Source organism: Paroedura picta, chromosome 8 (genome assembly GCF_049243985.1).
Source record: "Paroedura picta isolate Pp20150507F chromosome 8, Ppicta_v3.0, whole genome shotgun sequence".
Lineage (NCBI taxonomy): Eukaryota > Metazoa > Chordata > Lepidosauria > Squamata > Gekkonidae > Paroedura > Paroedura picta.
Genome location: NC_135376.1, coordinates 96,686,046 through 96,704,948, shown reverse-complemented (window position 1 = coordinate 96,704,948; position 18,903 = coordinate 96,686,046). Strand labels below are relative to the sequence as shown.

The following is an 18,903-nucleotide window of genomic DNA, read 5'->3' as shown; positions in this document are numbered from 1 at the left end:
AGTGATTCACATGATCTGCAGCAAGGTTTTTGTGGGAGTCAGGAGAATACCTAGAAAGCTTCCTCTGAGAACAGGCAGATTCTAACCGGATTTTCTCTCTCCGTAATTTCAATGACTCCTGACACTGATTCACGTAATGTTATGATCTAACAATGGATGGGGAGGCAGCAGTTCCCCTGTCATCCTTAATCCACAGCAAGCTTTGAAATGTGGACACTTAATGGGAGATTAAAACGTGGTCCAAAAACAGTTTTTCCATTACATGCAATGACCTGTCCTGACTCCCTTTATTGGCAAAGGCTCCCCCCCACACACACATCTAATAGATGCATTAATCCATCTCCTTTCTTTGCAAAGACATTATCCCCATATGTCAGCTCTATAACACAACCGTGGTTGCAAACATGGGGATAGAGGAAGCCCTGGAGATTCTGATTTTTGCCCATCTGCAACCCGGAAAGGGGGGGGGATTTTATTAATTTACATTATATTTGTAGTTCACCTTTCTCACTTGAACTCAAGGTGGGGGGCTGCAATACTGACTGTGATATAGCATCACTTCTGTTAAAATGATGAAAATGTCATAGGGAGCTCTAGGAATCACCAAAAACTCTATGATTTATCATAGAGTTTCTGGTATTCCTAGAACTACCATTTGTTGCTTCTGTTGTTTTTCTGCAAATGATGTGAAACCTTAGCTGGGCAATGGGGAGGGTAGCCATCATACCTGGTTGAGTTCCTAAGAACAAGCCTGCTTGGTCATACCAAGGATCTGTCTATTGCAGATTTCCAGCCATGGACAATTAGGAGGCTGTTGAAAGCATACTTATATAATATTATAACAAAACCCCTCTTTGAGGGTAGGCCTTCATTTTCTGAAACCTTTTAAAAAACCATTGTGGGCTAGTGACTATCATATGTTGTTTTAGGAGGATGGAGAATATTGTAAGCTACTTTGGATCCACATTGGGGAGTGAGGTACAAATGAAGTACCATAAATTTAGAGACCTATAATAGTGACCCACTTTGCTTTCTTTGGGGGTTTTAACATAAGCTGTGCTACTAAATTCCACTTTCGATATTATTTTAACTTAAACATGGTTGCTGGTGTCTTTGATTTTTTGTCCCTTGTAAGATGCCTCAGGAGCTCTGTCAAGAGATGGCATAGAAAGGAATACATAAAGACGGTGGGGGGCAAAGGCCAGGGGCTACCACTGGGGCTTCTATAACTCCCGGCTAGCAATCTGTAAGGACCTTCAACCCTTACTGCTGCAACATTTTGGAATAGTCTCTCTGCAATGTGAGAGCAAGAAAAAAACAACACTTTTCCTCGATTCCACCGGGAGTGGGATCCATTTATCTATTTCCTCTGTCAGTATCTTTCCGCAATGCGCCCGCTCTCTGCGAGTGACACATTGATTTCTGGGTTACGCAGGCTGCGCTGGCCGATGGTGCGGATGATGCATGCTTTGGGCAGGGTGTCGGTGCCACGTACAACTCCGTGCCTCTCAAGGAACAATCGCGTGGCATCAGCCTCTGTGTTCAACGGACTCTGCTAAGTTTGGTTAATGGTATTGCTTTTCTAGGGGGTAGATAATTAAGTAAAAGAAACAATGCCTTTGATTGCTCAGTGGTTAGCAATTAGCACAAAGCTAACAGCCGATATATCTTGGGCTGCCTCAGTATGAATTGTAGGCCACTTGAGAGCAGTCGTCAGGCAAGGACAACACAAACATGGCAGTCGGTAACTGGGTGGCAAATTAAGCAGGTGCAGCCATTGGGCTGTTGAAGGGGGAGGGGGCAAGGTGGTGGCCTGTCTTTCCCTAGGAGTTTCTTACATGCCTTCTTTTGTCTAGCAGGAAGAGTTGGGTTAAAGATCTGCTATTCCAATTGCTGCTGACCCACAATACAGGAAAGCTGAATCACAATGTATTGAGGGACGCACTCTGGCTCGGTGGTAGAGGATGTGTTTGGCATGCAGAAGGTCCCAGGTTCAATCCCTGGCATCTACCTGAGAGACTGGAGAGCCACTGCTGGTCTGGCTAGCCCAGGGGTAGTCAAACTGCAGCCCTCCAGATGTCCATGGACTACAATTCCCATGAGCCCCTGCCAGCAAATGGGAATTGTAGTCCATGGACATCTGGAGGGCCGCAGTTTGACTACTCCTGATAATGGAGCAGTGGTCTGATTCAGGACAAGGCAGCTTCATGTGCAGGCATGCTTCAGTGGAACGGTGTCTCCTTGACACTTTCTTAAGGAATCGGTTGGCATATTGCTTTCAGCAGGGGTTGCCAACTCCAGGTTGGAAAATTCCTGTAGATTTGGTGGCAGGGGCTGGGGAGGGCAGGGTTTGGGAAGGAGAAGCATTTCAGCAGGACATAATGCCATGAAGTCCGCCCTCCAAAGTAGCCATTCTCTTTACAGGAACTGATCTCTGTAGTCCCCGTCATGCCCCCCTTGGAGGTCCAGAACCCTGCTTTTGACAATGCCGTTTGCAGGGGGAAATGACACGACTGGGTGTAACTCTTTTGTAGTGCTGGAAAGTTCCACCTGTGCCCAGCTACCCTCAGAAGGGAAAGAGATGTAGCCGTGTTGGCCTTTGGATGATGAGGAAGCATTTCTATAGGTCTTTTCCTCGGTGTTTGAAGAAGTTTACGTGCATCGTCGACTCCAAGGGTGGCCAAACTGTGTCTCTCCAGATGTTCATGGACTACAATTAAATGGGATCCACAGGGCAAGGGGATCCTGAGGACCAAACCCAGATGGTGGCCCTTCCAACTTCCTGTTTGTGAAGGAGCGCCTCCTGGCTTTTCAGTTGACCCAACAAGGCTTGGCAGGTGCAAAGTCACTCCCTGTGAGGCAGGGGTAGTCAAACTGCGGCCCTCCAGATGTCCATGGACTACAATTCCCAGGAGCCCCTGCCAGCATTCGCTGGCAGGGGCTCCTGGGAATTGTAGTCCATGGACATCTGGAGGGCCGCAGTTTGACTACCCCTGCTGTGAGGCATCGTCTTCTCCGGAGTGAGCCTCGTCTTCTTCCCTCCCAATTTTTATGCAGTGAGATTTGAATGCACGTAACTGCTTTCCCCTGGAGCTCATTGGAAACCCAAGCAGGGCAGAGGTGAGGACCAGCAGCGCCAGACAGAAGCCTCCTTGGACGACCAGTGACCAGCAGACAGGGATGCACTTGACTGGCGAGACGCTTCGCTCTGCCCCTGTGAAAAGCCCCTCTTGCTGTGGGCACGTTTCCCCTTCTTCCTAGCCCAGGTCACCTCCCAGGCCTGCCTGCTCTGCACCGCCCAGCCCCGCCACCTCTGCTTTTCTAATCAGGCTGCAGATGTGCTTGATGATTGAACAATTTCTGCGCACCACCGCTCCCGCTCCCAGTGGAGTCCAGGGGCCCTGCTTATGCAAGCTGTCAGCTCTTCTCTTTTTCAAAGCTTATGGGGTTGCGCCACCATTCTGGCGGTGTGTGTGTGTGTGTGTGTGCGTGGGGGGGGGCTGCGTGTCCATGCCGGTTTCTAATAAACGTACTGGGGAGGGGAGGGGGGACAAATTAGTAAGCTCCGGGCTGCAGAAAGGTTTCCGCAGCCCCACATGACCGCCCTCACCGGCAGCTCAAACCGCCATAAATTAAATAAACCCATTCCGACCCCCCACGGTTTGCATGCGAGCAGCGGGGAGGCGCATTGACACGCGGGCCTGGCTCGTTGGCTTTCCGAGTCCAAAGATGATAGAAAGTCTTCTGGGGATTATTGCCCATTTGTCGAGTGACAATGGAAAGCTGCATCACGCAAATATCTATTTTCCCTCGCCTGGCCTGACGTGTTCTTCCTCTGCCATGCATCCCCCCCCCCAGCCCCCAGCCCCCCCCCCCCCCGCCTTAATGGGATCCAGCCAGCAGCGGCTGCTGTGGAGTCGCTTGTGGTAAATAAAGCTTTCCGAAAACTGACTTCCTCTCCCTCCCCTCAAGTGTTTAATGATTAAAGTGACCTTTCACCTGACATTTCCAGGCAGCTTATTCTGCCTTTTGAAGTACCACATCTAGGAAGGGGGATAAAAAGGAGTTGTTAAGGGATGGATGTTCCAACCTCAGGCCGCTCCCCTGGTTTTTTTGAGCAGAAACTGTTTTTGAGAGCACCTTCTGAAAACACGTCTTAATTTAAAAGAAGCATTTCTGGATGGGATTGATAACTGTTGGTTGTATAAATGTTGGTGATCTTACTGCCTCCTCAGGCATAGCCTCCCTCACAAGAGTGTTGTGAAGATAAAATAGAGGAGAGGGTGGGAGTTAATTAATTTTTAATATTTTTAAAATTTGTTAAACATTTATCGGGAGATATGACCATATATGGTCATGTTGACCTGCCCCCTCCAAAATGACCAATGATGGTCCTGGACGGGGTGGAAGGGGAGGGGCCCAGGTGGGCATGTCTGCTGCTATGCTTCCCAAACATATTCTGCCCCATTGAGCCACTTCTGGGGTTTGGCAAAGCCTGAAGTTGAACAAGATGAAGAGTTGGTTCTTATATGTATCTTTTCTCTGCGAGTGAGTCCCTGGCCGGCAAGGTGAGGCTGGGACAAGCAGCCATTGGCTGCTTGGCCCTGGAGTAACACTCGGCGGGCCCAATCAGGAGCCGTTTCGCGGCTCCTGATTGGGCCCTCCGAGCTTTTATTCTGGACAGAGCCCGCCCTTTCTCCTCCCCCTCTTTTATTTATTCCGCTCCACAGGAGCAGTTAAAGATGTTAGGCATGAGACGTGTGAATAAACGGGGTGGGGCATGTGTCCCAGTCAGCACATGAAGTGAGAGACCCTTGCTCACTGCCAGTCAGCGTAGGTGCTGAGTTTGAGTAACCTAGGGTTCAGTGGCTGAAACGCCCAACCCTATTTGACACAGTATCAGGCAGGTTCATATATTTGTCTTTACCAATGGGCATTTCACCCATGCAGCTTTACAATTTGTAGCATTGAGTGGGAAAGACTCATTTCCTGGTTTCAGCAAGGTTGTTTCCCACCATTTCTCTCTTTCTGTTCCGGCTCTGCTTCCTCTGTATCTTCCTCTTGTGACCATCTTTGAGTTTCATAACAGAGTAAAGGCCACTGAAATTTCACGAGGCCACCTCATGAGATCTCAGGAGCCATTTTATGTTGCCTAGGCAACTGCACACAACATCCCTTATGTTTGTCGGTGGTTGCCTAGGCAATCCAAAATGGCTCCTGAGATCTCAGCACTTACATTTAATTGGAGGGGTGGGGTGAGGGTGAGCACTGAATAGTTTCAGATTATTGTTCAAACCAGGCATTTAATTTCAGGGGAGAGAAATAAAAAATACTTCTAGATTGTGTGTGTGTGTGTGCAAATCAAGGATTTCATTTAAGGGCATCTTCTTAGTCCATTCCTGGCCCTGTGCTCCTGAGTTTTGTTTTGTTTTTTTAACCTACACAATAGTTGCCAGGTTCAAATTAGTGGTGAGATAGTATCAGCTCAACTTACATGGTTGTTCCAAGGGAAAGAACGATATAAAGCGTAAACTGCTGTTATTGTTTCAGCCTGTGGCCAAGGGGGTTGAGTGTGGCTGCATATTTACGGCTTCTTGCCGGTACAGACGGCTGCCTGTAATAAAGCCTTTCATCGCACTACTGTCAGATGTTGTGAATTCAAACTTGTAGCAAAAAAAAAAAAAATCAATATAGCGATTGCCCTCCTTCTCCCCCCCCCTTCCCCAATCCTTCCCTTCTAATATGTGCTTGATATTTGCTAACCCCTGGTACATGAGTGATCTTGCTCTCCCCTTCGTTCTCTCTCTTGCTCGCTCTCTGCTGTGTGTGTTGAATCAGCCTAGCAAATATATATATTAAATTGTACAACTTGTCGGGATCTGTGTGGTATTTAGTTTGACATTAGAACGTTGTGTGTGTGTGTGTGTGTGTGTGAGAGAGTGTTTTAGCGAAGGGCTCTTTCCGCCCCAGGCAGGCCTTTTTGAGGATGGCTGTCACAGAGCATGGCCATGACTCCTTAGCTCTCTATTTGCGAGTGCCGGGAGGTGTGAAAGATGGCATCAAACAGGGGGATAGTTAATCAATAACCACAAGGTCAGACAGACACTGTCGGTTTTAGAGCTCCCTGTTAGGAAGCAGAGGCAGAGGATTTGTAGGGGCTTGTAAAAGGCTTAGACGCAGAACAGGAGACAGGCTCTCTCTTTCCGCTTTGGTAGAGAAGAGAGACCTCTGCCGGCTCTGCCTGGGGAAGGAAGGAAGGAAGGCAGGAAGAGCAGCGCTTTGCTCTCTAGGAAAGCTAATAAGCCAAACCCTGATCCCACCAACCTCTCCAAATGCCAGCAGGCCTTTTGTATTGAAGGGAACTGGCCCTCTCTGACCCTGGGGCTTTTCTTGGGCCTACCTGCGTACTGAAAATAGGCCTTTGTTAGCATATGAATGGCTGGGGGGGGGGAATAAGAATTTTTCAAAAAGGTGTGTGATTGCTAAATGCAGATTTTGGAGGCTGATCAGCAACACCCCCCCCCCCACACACACACCCTCCAAAATTTAAAAACCTGGCTGGTTAAAGGGGGAAAATGATGATGCCAGTGTGAGTAGACCTGAATTATGCTGACTCAGGCTCAGAATTCTGATTGCACAGGAGGGGAATTATGCTGACTCAGGATCCAGCATTTAGGAAGCTCTAGCATAAATGAATTTGGGGAGAAATTTAAAATAGTATACATTTAGGGAAGTCAGCCTCCAGGGGGAATTGGGAACTGATCCCTCAGAATTGCAGTGCATCTCAAGATGACAGAGGTCAGTTCCTCTGGAGAAAATGGATACTTGGGAGAGAGGATGCTATGATGCCCTACCCTGTGGATGTCCCTTTCCACCCAGGTGCCATCCCCTGAACTCCAGAAGTTTCCCAACCTGGATTTAGCAACCCAATCCCCCCCTCCCCCCCTCTCAACTGGTGGCCAAGGGGGTCCTGCCAGCATTAGGATTCAGTTTCCAACATGGTCATTGTGTATCAAACTCTGGGTGAACTTGTGAACTTTGTGTTTATATCTGTGTGTTTGTAATTCACAACTGTGATTGAAATGCTGCAGGCAAGACTAGGACTAGGCATGTGCAATTCATTTTGGATAGCCCAAAAAGTACCTGAATCAACAAATCTGGTCCGATTTGCTCTTCCCCTTAAATTAAACTACTCGGATCAGCCATGGCTGAATTTCTGAACCATGTTTTGGGCATGATTAGGCCATGCAGAGATCAAACGGTTAGAGGGACCACATTTTTCTTTTTCCATTTATTCTGTGGTCTGAGGTAGCGGCACCAAATTTGCAGCACTGCTTCAGGAGCCTCTCCTCAAAGAAGCCTGGGCCAGGTGGTCCAACTCACAGGCATCCGAAAAGGGGGCCCCCAATGGGGAGGGGGGAAAGACAAGGACAGAGAATCTCCCCTCACCATTGGAAACAATGAAGGTCAGATGGAGATACCCTCATTGGGGGCTTGTAGAATTGGACCCCAGGTCGAGTCTTTTTGGAATTTTAGGGTTCCTTTTGAGGAGAGGCTCCCACAGTGATACTGCAAATTTGGTGCCTCTACCCCTAAACCCCTGTCTCCCCCCAGGCCACGGAATAGATGGAAAGGGGAAATTTCCCATCGACTCTTAACAGAGATATAGGTTACTATGCATGGGCGCAAAGGTGCATGGTTTTCATTCATTCATTCATTCATTCATTCATTCATTCATTCATTCATTCATTCATTCATTCATTCATTGCATTTGTATACTGCCCTGAGTTGATTCAAATTCAGCTGAATCCAAACCAAGTGCTTTGGATGCTTCGGATTTGGGCCAAATTGATTCAGGTCGAATCTGAAATGGTCCGAATTTTTTTTCACATGCCTAGTACCAGTTAGTGTGCTGCGTATATTGAGATTTGGGAGAAGGAAGAGAATGAATTCAAAATTTTGGTATATTTTGCTTTTTTGTTGTTTTGTTTTGTTTGTTTTTGCTAAGAACTTGCATGTTCTCACTTGATCAGAAACACATTTGGGAAGAACACTCCTCACTTAAATGCAGTTTTCAAATTGGCAACTTAAAAAAAAAAGAACACAACTAAGCAAAGGGACAAATTATACATGTTGGAAATAAATGATATATAACGGGCCACCAGTCCTGAAAGGAATGCCACTTCAAACCCCCAGATATGTTAATGCTACAATATCTTTAAACCGCCCGTGGCGCCACGGGCGCCACGAACTATATAATTCGGTAAGCCCCCTTGAGGTGGGCTTTGTCCGTGATGAGGAAGGGTCCGGATTGGACCCTTCCTCACGACAGACAATCGGAGGGACCAATTGGCAGGCGCAAAGCGCCTGCCAATTGGTCCCTCCGATTCCCAGCTCCAGCAACTGCGAGCCGTGCGAAGCGCGGCTCGCAGTTCCCCCCGGCCTGACGCGGCGAGAGGCGCTCTGCGCCTCTCGCCGCGTCAGACCGCCGACCCAGGGAGCCCCTGGCAGTCGCGGCGAGAGGCGCGGAGCGCCTTGCGCCGCGTCAGGCCGCGGCGCGGCTGCCGGGGGTTCCCTGCCTGGCGGGCTGACGCGGCGAGAGGCGCGAAGCGCCTCTCGCCGCGTCAGCCCGCCGCCGCGGGAAGATCGCCGCCGCCGCCCAGCCTGCCGCCGACCAGCACGCCGCCGCTGCAGCCGACGACTCAAGTAAGCACCTAGCGCCCGCTGCATTCCCCTGCAGCGGGCTTGCTTACTAGTATATATATATATATATCAGAATTAACTCCCACCCGTAACTTGAACCAGTTATTTCCTGATTGCTGAACAGATCAATTAGTTGTCAGAATCTCCTCCCACTCTGTTTGAAGCTTAGCTGTGTGCTTAATCAAAGCTTTTTAATAGATAGCAATTGTCTGCCTGTGCTAAATGTCTCTCAGTATATTAGAAGCACAGAACAAATATTTCAGTTTTATCACCTCCAGCCATTTCTAGCACTGGAATGTTTGGTTCTTTTCCTGTCTCCTTTTGCAGGGTGTCTGTTGTGGGGAGAGGAAGGGAAAGTGATTGTAAGCCACTTTGAGACTCCTTCAGGTAGTAAGAGGCAGGGTACAAAAACACAGAACTTTTTCTTCTTTCCCTTTCTCCAGAATAACCGACTGACCAATGTGTGAGATGGGAAGCTGAACTAGATAAGAGCTGGGAGAGCCAGGCTCTTTCATGTTCTCATTCCTTAAATTATTACCTGCCCCAACCCCTACATCAGAATTTTAAGAATAAGAATTGGTTATTCTTAACAGACCCCAGTAGCTGCTACATACACTTGTTCCATACTAATAGGATGGATCCAGCCACGCTGGACTGACCCTTCCCCCAGACACATACGCTGACATGGGTTTTCATTGTTGGAAATTCCAATTTGTGTTGTCCTTTTTCTTCTAGTTCGTTTTGTGATTATTATTCCCGAGCTCCACGCCACACACGCACACACACACACAAACACAAGGAGTCTTCCAGGCTGATTTGTGGCCTTGTGATATGCTGTCAGTAGAAGCAGTCAGATAATGTTTGCCTGACAGCCCGAATGCCCAGTGTATCTCGCTACTCAAGAAAATGCGGCTTCCTTCAAATGCTTAGTGCATTTTGCCTGGAGATTACCATTTTAAGCTGTTCTCTGTGCAGGAGATACAGTGTGATGGTGAGCTCAGTGTTTTCATGACAGGAAGAATGGGGGAGTCTGTGTGTGAGAGAGATTATCTCTCCCTTTCCCTCAAACAATTGGGATGGAAGCTCATCTTTCTCCAAATATTATCTCGTTGAGTTATTAACTTCATTTATACCCTTCCTTTCTCCTCAGTGCGGACTTAAAGCAACCCCTCTCCATTTTATCCAACCAACAACCCTATGGTCTAAGTTAGGCTGAGACAGTGTGACTTGCCCAAGGTTACCCCGTGAGCTTCCGTGGCAGACCGGGGATTAAAACCTGGTTATCCCAGAGCCTAATCCAGCACTCTGACCCAGGGATTCCCACCCAGGGGTCCATGGGCCCCTGGGGGTTTGTGGGAGTTCTGAAATGGCCTGGTATGGGGGGGGGGGGAGGTTGGGCTGTCTCCTCAACTCATAGTCTTCTTTCTGGCTTATATAAAGGAAAACTGCCATAGTAGTTGGAAAGGCAGGGGGAGGGAACAGAAGAAGGGCTAAGGGTGCAGATAAGGGTTGGGTGCTTTGGCGTCCGAAGTGGCTGGTCTCTCCTGGCGCAGCGAGTACTGCGCCGTGGGGGGCGGGAGGGAAGGGGCGGGTGTCAGCGCACTGTCAGGAACATACATGCAGTCTGCGCTGGGAGAGACTGGCTGCTTCGGGCACCAAACCGCCCAACCCTAGTGCAGAGAGTGATGTCACTTTGGGGGCGTGGCAGGGGACATGGCCAGCTGACATCCTTGAAGTCTGAGAAATTATTTTAGGGGCTCCTCCATGGTCAAAAGGTTGACAAAGGCTGCTCTAACCGCTATACATCGTTGGTTCCCACTGTCTATTCATGATCACTTCTCCTGGCCCTCACTGGGGGAGGGGGAAGAGATGAGGCTGCTCTCCCTGGGCCCAAGGGTGGCCCTGGTTGCAGGTCTGATTGGAGCCTCCCCAAATATCTTCAGGGTTACAATGACATGAAGTGGAAGCTGTAAGGATAAGCCCTCAAGGTCACAAGGATTACATCAGATTTGGGCAGGTAGCCATTTTCATCTGAAGTAAGAGAAGCAAATTTGAGTCCATATACCCATAATTAAACTTTGTGGGTCTTAAAGTTGCCTCTGAACTCGGACTAATTGATTAGATGCCCAGTGGATCTCAGATGGTAGCTGGGGGTGGTTTGTTGGAAGGGTTCTTGATAGTTTGGGTTGCCAGCTCTGGGTCGGGAAATACCAGGAGATTTTGGAGGTGGAGCCTGAGGAGGATGGGGGTTGGGGAGGGGAGGGACTTCAGCAGGGTATAATGCCCTAGAACCCACCTTGCAAAGCAGCCATTTTCTCCAGGGGAACTGATGTCTGTCTGGAGACCAGTTGTAATTATGGCAGGTCTCCAACAACCAGATGAAAGTTGGCACTGCAAACACACACACTCTCACACACACAATCCCCAGGCTGAGACACCAGTGCTGTGTTTGCAGCCAATGTAATTTCCCCCCCTTAAAGTATGCACTACATTTTAATTGTAAACTGCCTATCCCCTATTAACAATTTAAATGCAGATAAATGTATTCAGGTATTTGTGAGCCTCTTGTGGTGCAGGGTGGTAAGGCAGTCAACATGCTTTCTGAAGCTGTGACCATGAGGCTGGGAGTTCAATCTCAGCAGCCGGCTCAAGGTTGACTCAGCCTTCCATCCTTCCGAAGTCGGTAAAATGAGTACCCAGCTTGCTGGGGGGTAAACGGTAATGACTGGGGAAGGCACTGGCAAAACACCCCGTATTGAGTCTGCCATGAAAACGCTGGAGGGCGTCACCCCAAGGGTCAGACATGACTCGGTGCTTGCACAGGGGATACCTTTACCTTTATTTGCAAGGGATCATGCCAAAATGGCTGTCACATCTAGGTTAGCTTATCATGCAAGAAAACAGCTCTCTCTGATTAAACTTGGTGGCAACAGGGGTGGTTTGCAAGCCTGCAGTTCTCAGAGTCCTTTGGTTGCATTTATGCATTGAGAAACTGGCTCTAGGACAGTCACAAGAATGCTTGTCTATGAAATGGGCTTTCCCTCTCTTATTCCACAAAGCATTTTAATTCATCCACACGTGTGCTATATTGAACCCTCTTGTGTCTGGAGTGAGAGCTTGAACTGCCGTTGTAGGACCTTGTTCAGTAGAGAGAGATTTCTTTCCCAACAGTCTAGTCCAGGGGTGGGCAAACTGTGGCCCTCCAGATGTCCATGGACTACAATTCCCAGGAGCCCCTGCCAGGGACTAGTCCATCAGGAGGCATGCAAGAAGCACTGTCAGGGAGCTACGGAGATTTCCAGGCGGCTTGTGCTGGACTATGCACCTAGGTCTTGGGTCTGGCATTCATGGTTGATGACAAGGATGCGTCAACAAGAAGAACATCCCTATTAAAACCACCGGCATCATCATTTAGTAAGGCTCAAGTATGATCCTGGAGAGAGATGGGACGGAAGGTCCTTAAAGAAGACAGCAAAGCAAGGCAGCAGACAACACTGTGTTGGTGCTGAGTCCCCCACATGACTCGCCCCTCTTTCGATGTGATTAGGTGGGCGCAGCACTTATAAACTTGGTTCCTGCACCCCCAGCCGTGTCTCATTTTGTCTTTAACAAACAGGAGTGTGATTTTCTTTTTTTTACACAAATTGTGTTTGGGGTATATTCAGTACACCAAGCCAAACTGTGGTGAATCTTGGGGTAGAAAACTCTCATAAAACAGTCTTGTAATATAATTTTTCTACCCAAAGGATACATCTGCAGTAAGATATGTTCTCCGGTGAACACCATTGTATAGACCAGGGGTAGTCAAACTGCGGCCCTCCAGATGTCCATGGACTACAATTCCCATGAGCCCCTGCCCGCATTCGCGGGCAGGGGCTCATGGGAATTGTAGTCCATGGACATCTGGAGGGCCGCAGTTTGACTACCCCTGGTATAGACCCTAGACCAGTACTTTTACATTGGTGGATGGAAGGCAGAAAAGGACCCCACGTTAAAATCAATATTTGAGGGGCAATTTCAGGCTTCTGATGCTTTTTTTTTTTTTTTTAGTTTATGGGGGGGGGTGTACATTGAGGCACATCATTTATTAATGTTTGGGAGAAAGTGTTCTAAAAGGACACAGTTACAGAGTGATGTGTGCGTGCGCATTCTGACCAAAAATAAAAAATGGAGCTTTTATCTCTCAGTTTTTCTGAAGGAATTTATGTAAATGCAGCTTACTGTGTGAGAAATGAGGTGCTCCACCTTGTGCTCAGAAAGTATAAAGCACTAATAGCTGCTTCTGATACCAAAGCATTTATTTAATTCTCTGAGGGGCATTTCAGATTTCTGGCTCATGCGGCCTTCTGGTCCCTTCTCCATGTGCAGGAGGTTTGGGTGTGTGTGCCTTCCTCCCTTCCACATCACCCAATTAAACCCCTGTTTCTAAATGCAGAATGCTGAGGGCCATGGAACGGGAGGGTAGGAAACTGCCCCTGGAAGCCAACCAACCTTCCTCCACAGGCCTCGGCTGACAGGAGGCCTGGAAAGCCCTTTGGGACCATGTGGATTTAGCTTGAATATTCCAGAGTGTGCATGCTGGAAGTGACTTAACCCTTTAGGTGGCTAGGGAATCGTGTGCATGCTCGTTGTGGGTAACAGCATTTCCTCATAACCCCCCTTAAAATAAAAAACACATAAAATAATCCAAAATACCTGGTGGCTAAACGTCCTCCCCACCACTCCCATCCAGACTGCATCCGGGTTATGAGGAGGAGTAACCCAGCTTAGCCTGTGGAGGGGCCTCTGATCTTACCCACTCTGGCCTCAGCCAAAGACCTGCCGGGCAAGCCTGTGAAATGTTAACCGCTCTCTGTACTACTTTGAAATGGTAAACATTCTGTGTAGCCAATAGATGCGGCCAGGCCATCTAGCCTAATTACCCAACCTGTGGGTTCCAGTGTTAACACTTAAGTAGATCAAACCCTCTTCCCTGGGACAGGGCCCCCCCAACCCACACAGTATTGGGGGTGGGGCCCACAAACCTTTATCTATCCCACTTTGCCCTTCGTGAATTTCCCCATCCTTTGATGAACTTCTGTTGATGCTTATCCCTGTATTTGCCTTCCAGTAAAACGGACTTTGGCTATGTGAGAAATGAGGTGCCAGGTTGGTGTAGTGGTTAGGAATGCGGACTTCTAATCTGGCATGCCGGGTTCAATTCTGCACTCCACACATGTAGCCAGCTGGGTGACCTTGGGCTCACCACGGCACTGATAAAACTGTTCTGACCGAGCAGTAATATCAGGGCTCTCTCAGCCTCACCCACCCCACAGGGTGTCTGTTGTGGGGAGAGGAAAGGGAAGGTGACTGTAAGCCGCTTTGAGACTTCTTCGGGTAGAGAAAAGCAGCATATAAGAACCAATTCTTCTTCTTCTTCTTCTTCTTCTTCTTCTTCTTCTTCTTCTTCTAAATACCTGACACCTGGATCTTTGCAGTGTTGGTTCAGAAGGTGAACTTCTGGGAGCGCCCTCCATAGTTGTGGCACCTGGGTGCTTTAGGTTTAGCAACGGTTTAGAGATGTTAGCATCCTTGTATCTTCAACAAAGAGATTTACTTCAACCATGTCTGCTTACTGGGAGCAATCAGCTGAACTCTCACATGGGTTGCCAACTCCAGGTTGGGAAATTCCTGGAGATTCTTGGATGCTTTAGGATGCTTAGGGCTGATCCTGCGTTGAGCAGGGGGTTGGACTAGATGGCCTGTATGGCCCCTTCCAACTCTATGATTCTGTGATTGAGACCTGTGGAAGGGGTCTGTGGAGGGGAGGAACATCCATGGGGTATAATGTCATAGAGTCTGCATTCCAAAGCCACCATTTTCTCCATGGTAACTAACCATATTCATCTAGAAATTGGTTGTAATTCCAGGAGAACTCCAGGCCCATCCCAGGGGTGGGCAAGCCTAGCATTATGATAAATCGTAAATTCTAAGAATGACCTAAACTTGAAGAGGAAGGAGATCCAGAACCAGGCTTGCTAAATGGTTACAGCTGACCCTGGGATATGTGGCCTGGGAAAGACACAGTGCCCAGTGAACTGGAAAACCATTCCACTGCAGTCTGAGTTCCCCCTCTCTTCAAGCAGAGGGATCTCTTTGCTACCACAAAGAATAAAAGGTTTCTGTTTCATTGAAGATTTGGCAAGACAGTCCCTGACTCTTGTTTCCTTTAATGACCTTTTCTTGTTATCTCTCTTTTTTATGTCTTACAGCTTCAAGGATTTTAATGGCTTTCAGGTAGAATTCAAGAGGGAGACAATCAAAATGAATTCTATGGACAGGCACATACAGCAGACCAATGATCGGCTGCAGTGCATAAAACAGGTAAGCCAAGGATACTCGAGCTGCTTCAACCTAAACCCAGGCCAGCTTCAGGGGTTCCCCTACCACTCGGCATTGCCTGTTTGCTGTGTATATTACAGCAGTGTATTACACATCACACACCCAGTGGGAGAGCCAGTCTGGTGTAGTGGTTAGGAGTGCAAACCTGGCGAGCCAGGTGCGATTCCCCACTCCCCCACATGCAACCAGCTGAGTGACCTTGGGCTTGCCACGGCACTGAGAAAGCTATTCTGACTGAGCAGGAATATCAGGGCACTTTCAGCCTCACCCACCTCACAGGGGAGAGGAAAGGGAAGGGGAGAGGAAAGGGAAGGTGATCGTAAGCTGCTTTGAGACTCCTTTGCGTAGAGAAAAGCGACATATAAGAACCAACTCTTCCTCTTCTTCAGTAATCTCAGGGCTCTCTCAGCCTCACCTCCCTCCCAGGGTGCCTGTTGTGGGGAGAGGAAAGGGAAGGTGAATGTAAGTCGCTTTGAGCCTCCTTCGGGTAGAGAGTGTAAGCCGCTTTGAGCCTCCTTCGGGGAGAGAAAAGAGGTATATAAGAACCAACTCCTCCTCCTCCTCCTCCTCCTCTTCCTTCTTCTTCAATGTAGCTCTGCTCATTTTTGCCCTTGTGGGGTGGAGGAAGCATCAGAATGGAGCTGCCATTATATTTGTTTTGGAAGATGTAGTGATCGAGTAATCTCTCCTCAACCAGTTCCTTCCTTCCTTCCTTCCTTCCTTCCTTCCTTCCTTCCTTCCTTCCTTCCTTCCTTCCTTCCTTCCTTCCTTCCTTCCTTCCTTCCTTCCTTCCTTCCTTCCTTCCTTCCTTCCTTCCTTCCTTCCTTCTATTACATTCTTGTATAATAACCTCACGGACATATAAACCTGGAAGCTGCTAGCCCAGTCCCAAGAAAGCTTTCCAGTGCCCAAGGAGCAGTCCATGTGCTGGTTCAAATGCTTTCCACAGTTCCTCAGAACAGTCCCACCTGACTATGAGACTATGTTTGTACTTTGTGGAGTTGTGTATTATGAGCTCAAGCCAGCCTCACAAGCTGCCTAAGCAGCTACAACTCGCATTGACACAATCTAAAGTGTCATCTCATGAAAGTCAATCCAATCTCCCTTCTTTTTCATTGGGAAGCTGAATTGCATTCCCCCACGTCTACCACATTAAAAAGGTGGAATCAGTACTGCCAAACTTAAACTAAGGTTTGCAATAAAGACGGCTGGCTACTCTGGGTGTATTCAGCGCCAGGATGGCATGCGGGTTTCGATGTCCTAGTACTCTGTACTTTCTTGTTTAGAAAAAAACTTATGCTATGTCTTTAGAGACCAACTTGGGGGGGGGGGGGCTCACAACTAAAACCATACAACAAAACAAAAAAACAGTTTGGGGGAGGGGGGGTCCCTAGAACCCTCCAGAGCAGCCATTTTCTGATCTCTGCCATGTGGAGACCTGCTGTCACCACCTGGAGGGTGCTGACCCTACCTAAATAGCATCCAAAGGCATTTGGGCAGCTGAAGACCTCCGGATGACAGAGGACAGTTCCTCTAGATTGGGCTTTCACAGCAGAATGGATGCTTGGTTTGCATCAGACAGATGTAGGGTTCCATCCATGTCCCAATCTCAACTAGGAGCCGGTCTTTCATTTGGAAAACTCAGGTTGCCTGTTGTCTCTAACAGCCCCCCCCCCGCCCCGCCTGCCTGACTCTCCTTAACTTCACAGAATTTTTTTAAAGGCCTTTTTCTTTTCCTGAAAGGAGGCCTGCTCCCCCCCCTCCCCTACCATTCATAGTGAAATCCTAAACAGAGTTATAACTCCCTTCCAAAATCCCCTGCAATGGGAGGGATTCAAACAGAGTACGTCGATTTAGGATTCTACTGGACATATATTAAACAAGTAGTAGAAAGGGAAACCCAAATGCAGAAGTTTGGCTTTTGGTCAATACTCCTTTCATAACCTTTCTGGCAGTAGCTGGGTGCTCTGAGAAGCCAGCCTCATCCCTCCCCCAGAAAGAAAGACGGAAAGCAAGCAAGGGAATGATCTGCATTCTGCTTGAAGTGGATCAGGTTTCAGCCGGAGGGTCTAGGAAAGCAGCACTTCTGCACTAACAGGGTCACTCCCATTCCAGGAAAGTTTTGGAAGCTGCATCACCTCCCCCCCCCCCCCCAGGTTTCTGATTAAATATAAATAAACCTAAATCTTTAGCCTGGGACAACGAGAAGAATGCAAGAGTAGCTTTACAACAGAATGAGCAAAAGAAAGATTGGCAGCTTTGGAGAAATCTTCCAGCAGCTTGTGTGGTCTGCCTGTAGCCGGGTCTGCAGAGGTGCCCGTGGGAATGAGGGCTGTGAAAAGGAAGCTCTCCTTCAGCCCGTTTTTTCCTCAGCTGAAATGTTTGTAGTCCTCTGTTTGTGGTGTTTTGGCCTTTGCTGTGTGCATTAGACACACCACTGCTCACGGGACAGGGTCTTTCGCCCAACAGGCTCCCCTGAGGTGCCCCTCTCAAGCACCGGACACTGGTCAAGAGAGCCGAAGTAGGAGACGGGAGGGGGGACTGCAATGCCTGGGGGGGGGGATCCATCAGGAAACCTTTCTTGCACAAGCCCCAGGGAGATAACAGGAGCTGGGAAAGAGCTCAGTCTGCTTGTGCAAGTAGAGAGAAAAGGCTGTCCATTCAGATTTCCTGCCGCAGTCTCCTAGGGTTGTGCGGTTTGGTGGCCGAAGCAGTCGTTCCAGCTTGAAGCACCCAGCGTCGCGGGGGGGGGAGTGCCCCCCCCGCAATGCTGGCTGCTTCAGGCTGGAACAGTGGCTTCGGTTGTAGAAGTGCACAACCCTGCCACACTGCCTAGGGCTGCCTAGGATGGGCTGTGGTTCCACATCAGGTTGCTAACTTTGGGTTGTGCAATTCCTGGCATGGATTCTGGGGAGGGCAGGGTTTGGGGAGGAAAGGGACTTCCCGCACGGTATGATGCCATTTCAGTCCCCCTTCCAAAGCAGCCATTTTCTCCAGGGGAATTGATCTCTTGCCTGGGGAATCAGTTGTAATTCCAGGAGATCTCCGTGGAGTAGTAAGTTTGCCAGCACCCGGGGCAGGGGATCGCCTGTGGGAGGGGCAAAATGTCTGGCAGGCCAATAGTTCGAGAAACGCTGGCTTGACCACAATGCTTCCAGCAGTTCCTAGAGAGGTGTGATGCCATTTCCAGGTTTTCCTCGAGAGTGATGTCATGCTGCTTGCTGGCAGCGGCTGCTCAGCTCCCCCCGCAGTACCCACCGGACCATCTTACAGAATATTTACCATTCCTTCCTTTCGACCCATTCTTACTCTGCGGTTCTACTTTAGCTTGGTTTCTGAGGAAGTTGTCTTACAGGGAAGATTTTGGGGATGTGTGATGATATTTTTTTCCTAAGAAAAAAGTATTCCTTTCAGATTTATTTTTTAAAAATGTTTAACAGGTTCTGTTTTTTGTTGCCTTTTCAAAGACATACGGCATAACAACAGCACCTGTGCAACACAGAAGACAAAGCCCTTCAAAACTTACTTACGTATTAAATTCAGGTTTTGTTGTATGTTTTAACAGTTGTAGAGCGCAACTGTCTAGTTTTGAAGAGGACTTTAAAGCATGATTTATGTTGCAGGCAAGTCCAGCAGTGTGCTTACAGCAACTTAAAAAGAGCAACCCAAAGAAAACCTGCAAAACTAATGTTTTGTGAGTCCAAATCATTCTTTAGTTATTCCTTTTCATTTACAGAACACAGAGCTAGTGATGAAGAGATTTATTCTTTTTGTTTTTCCTTCTTTGGGGGCATGTACAACTCTGGAAGAATCCTGGAT

The 18,903-nt window shown here is 48.4% G+C and overlaps 1 protein-coding gene across 8 annotated transcripts in view; it reads left to right on the top strand.

The window, feature by feature from the left end:
- The window catches only part of ZMIZ1 (zinc finger MIZ-type containing 1), a 410,316-nt gene that overhangs the window by 198,820 nt on the left and 192,593 nt on the right, over positions 1 to 18,903 (top strand). For all 8 annotated transcript variants that reach the window (XM_077350898.1, XM_077350892.1, XM_077350896.1 and 5 more), the window contains one exon: positions 14,955 to 15,066. In XM_077350898.1, coding sequence (XP_077207013.1) covers positions 15,007 to 15,066 — 60 coding nt within the window. In that variant the 5' untranslated portion in view covers positions 14,955 to 15,006. The remainder of the gene's footprint in view (positions 1 to 14,954; positions 15,067 to 18,903) is intronic.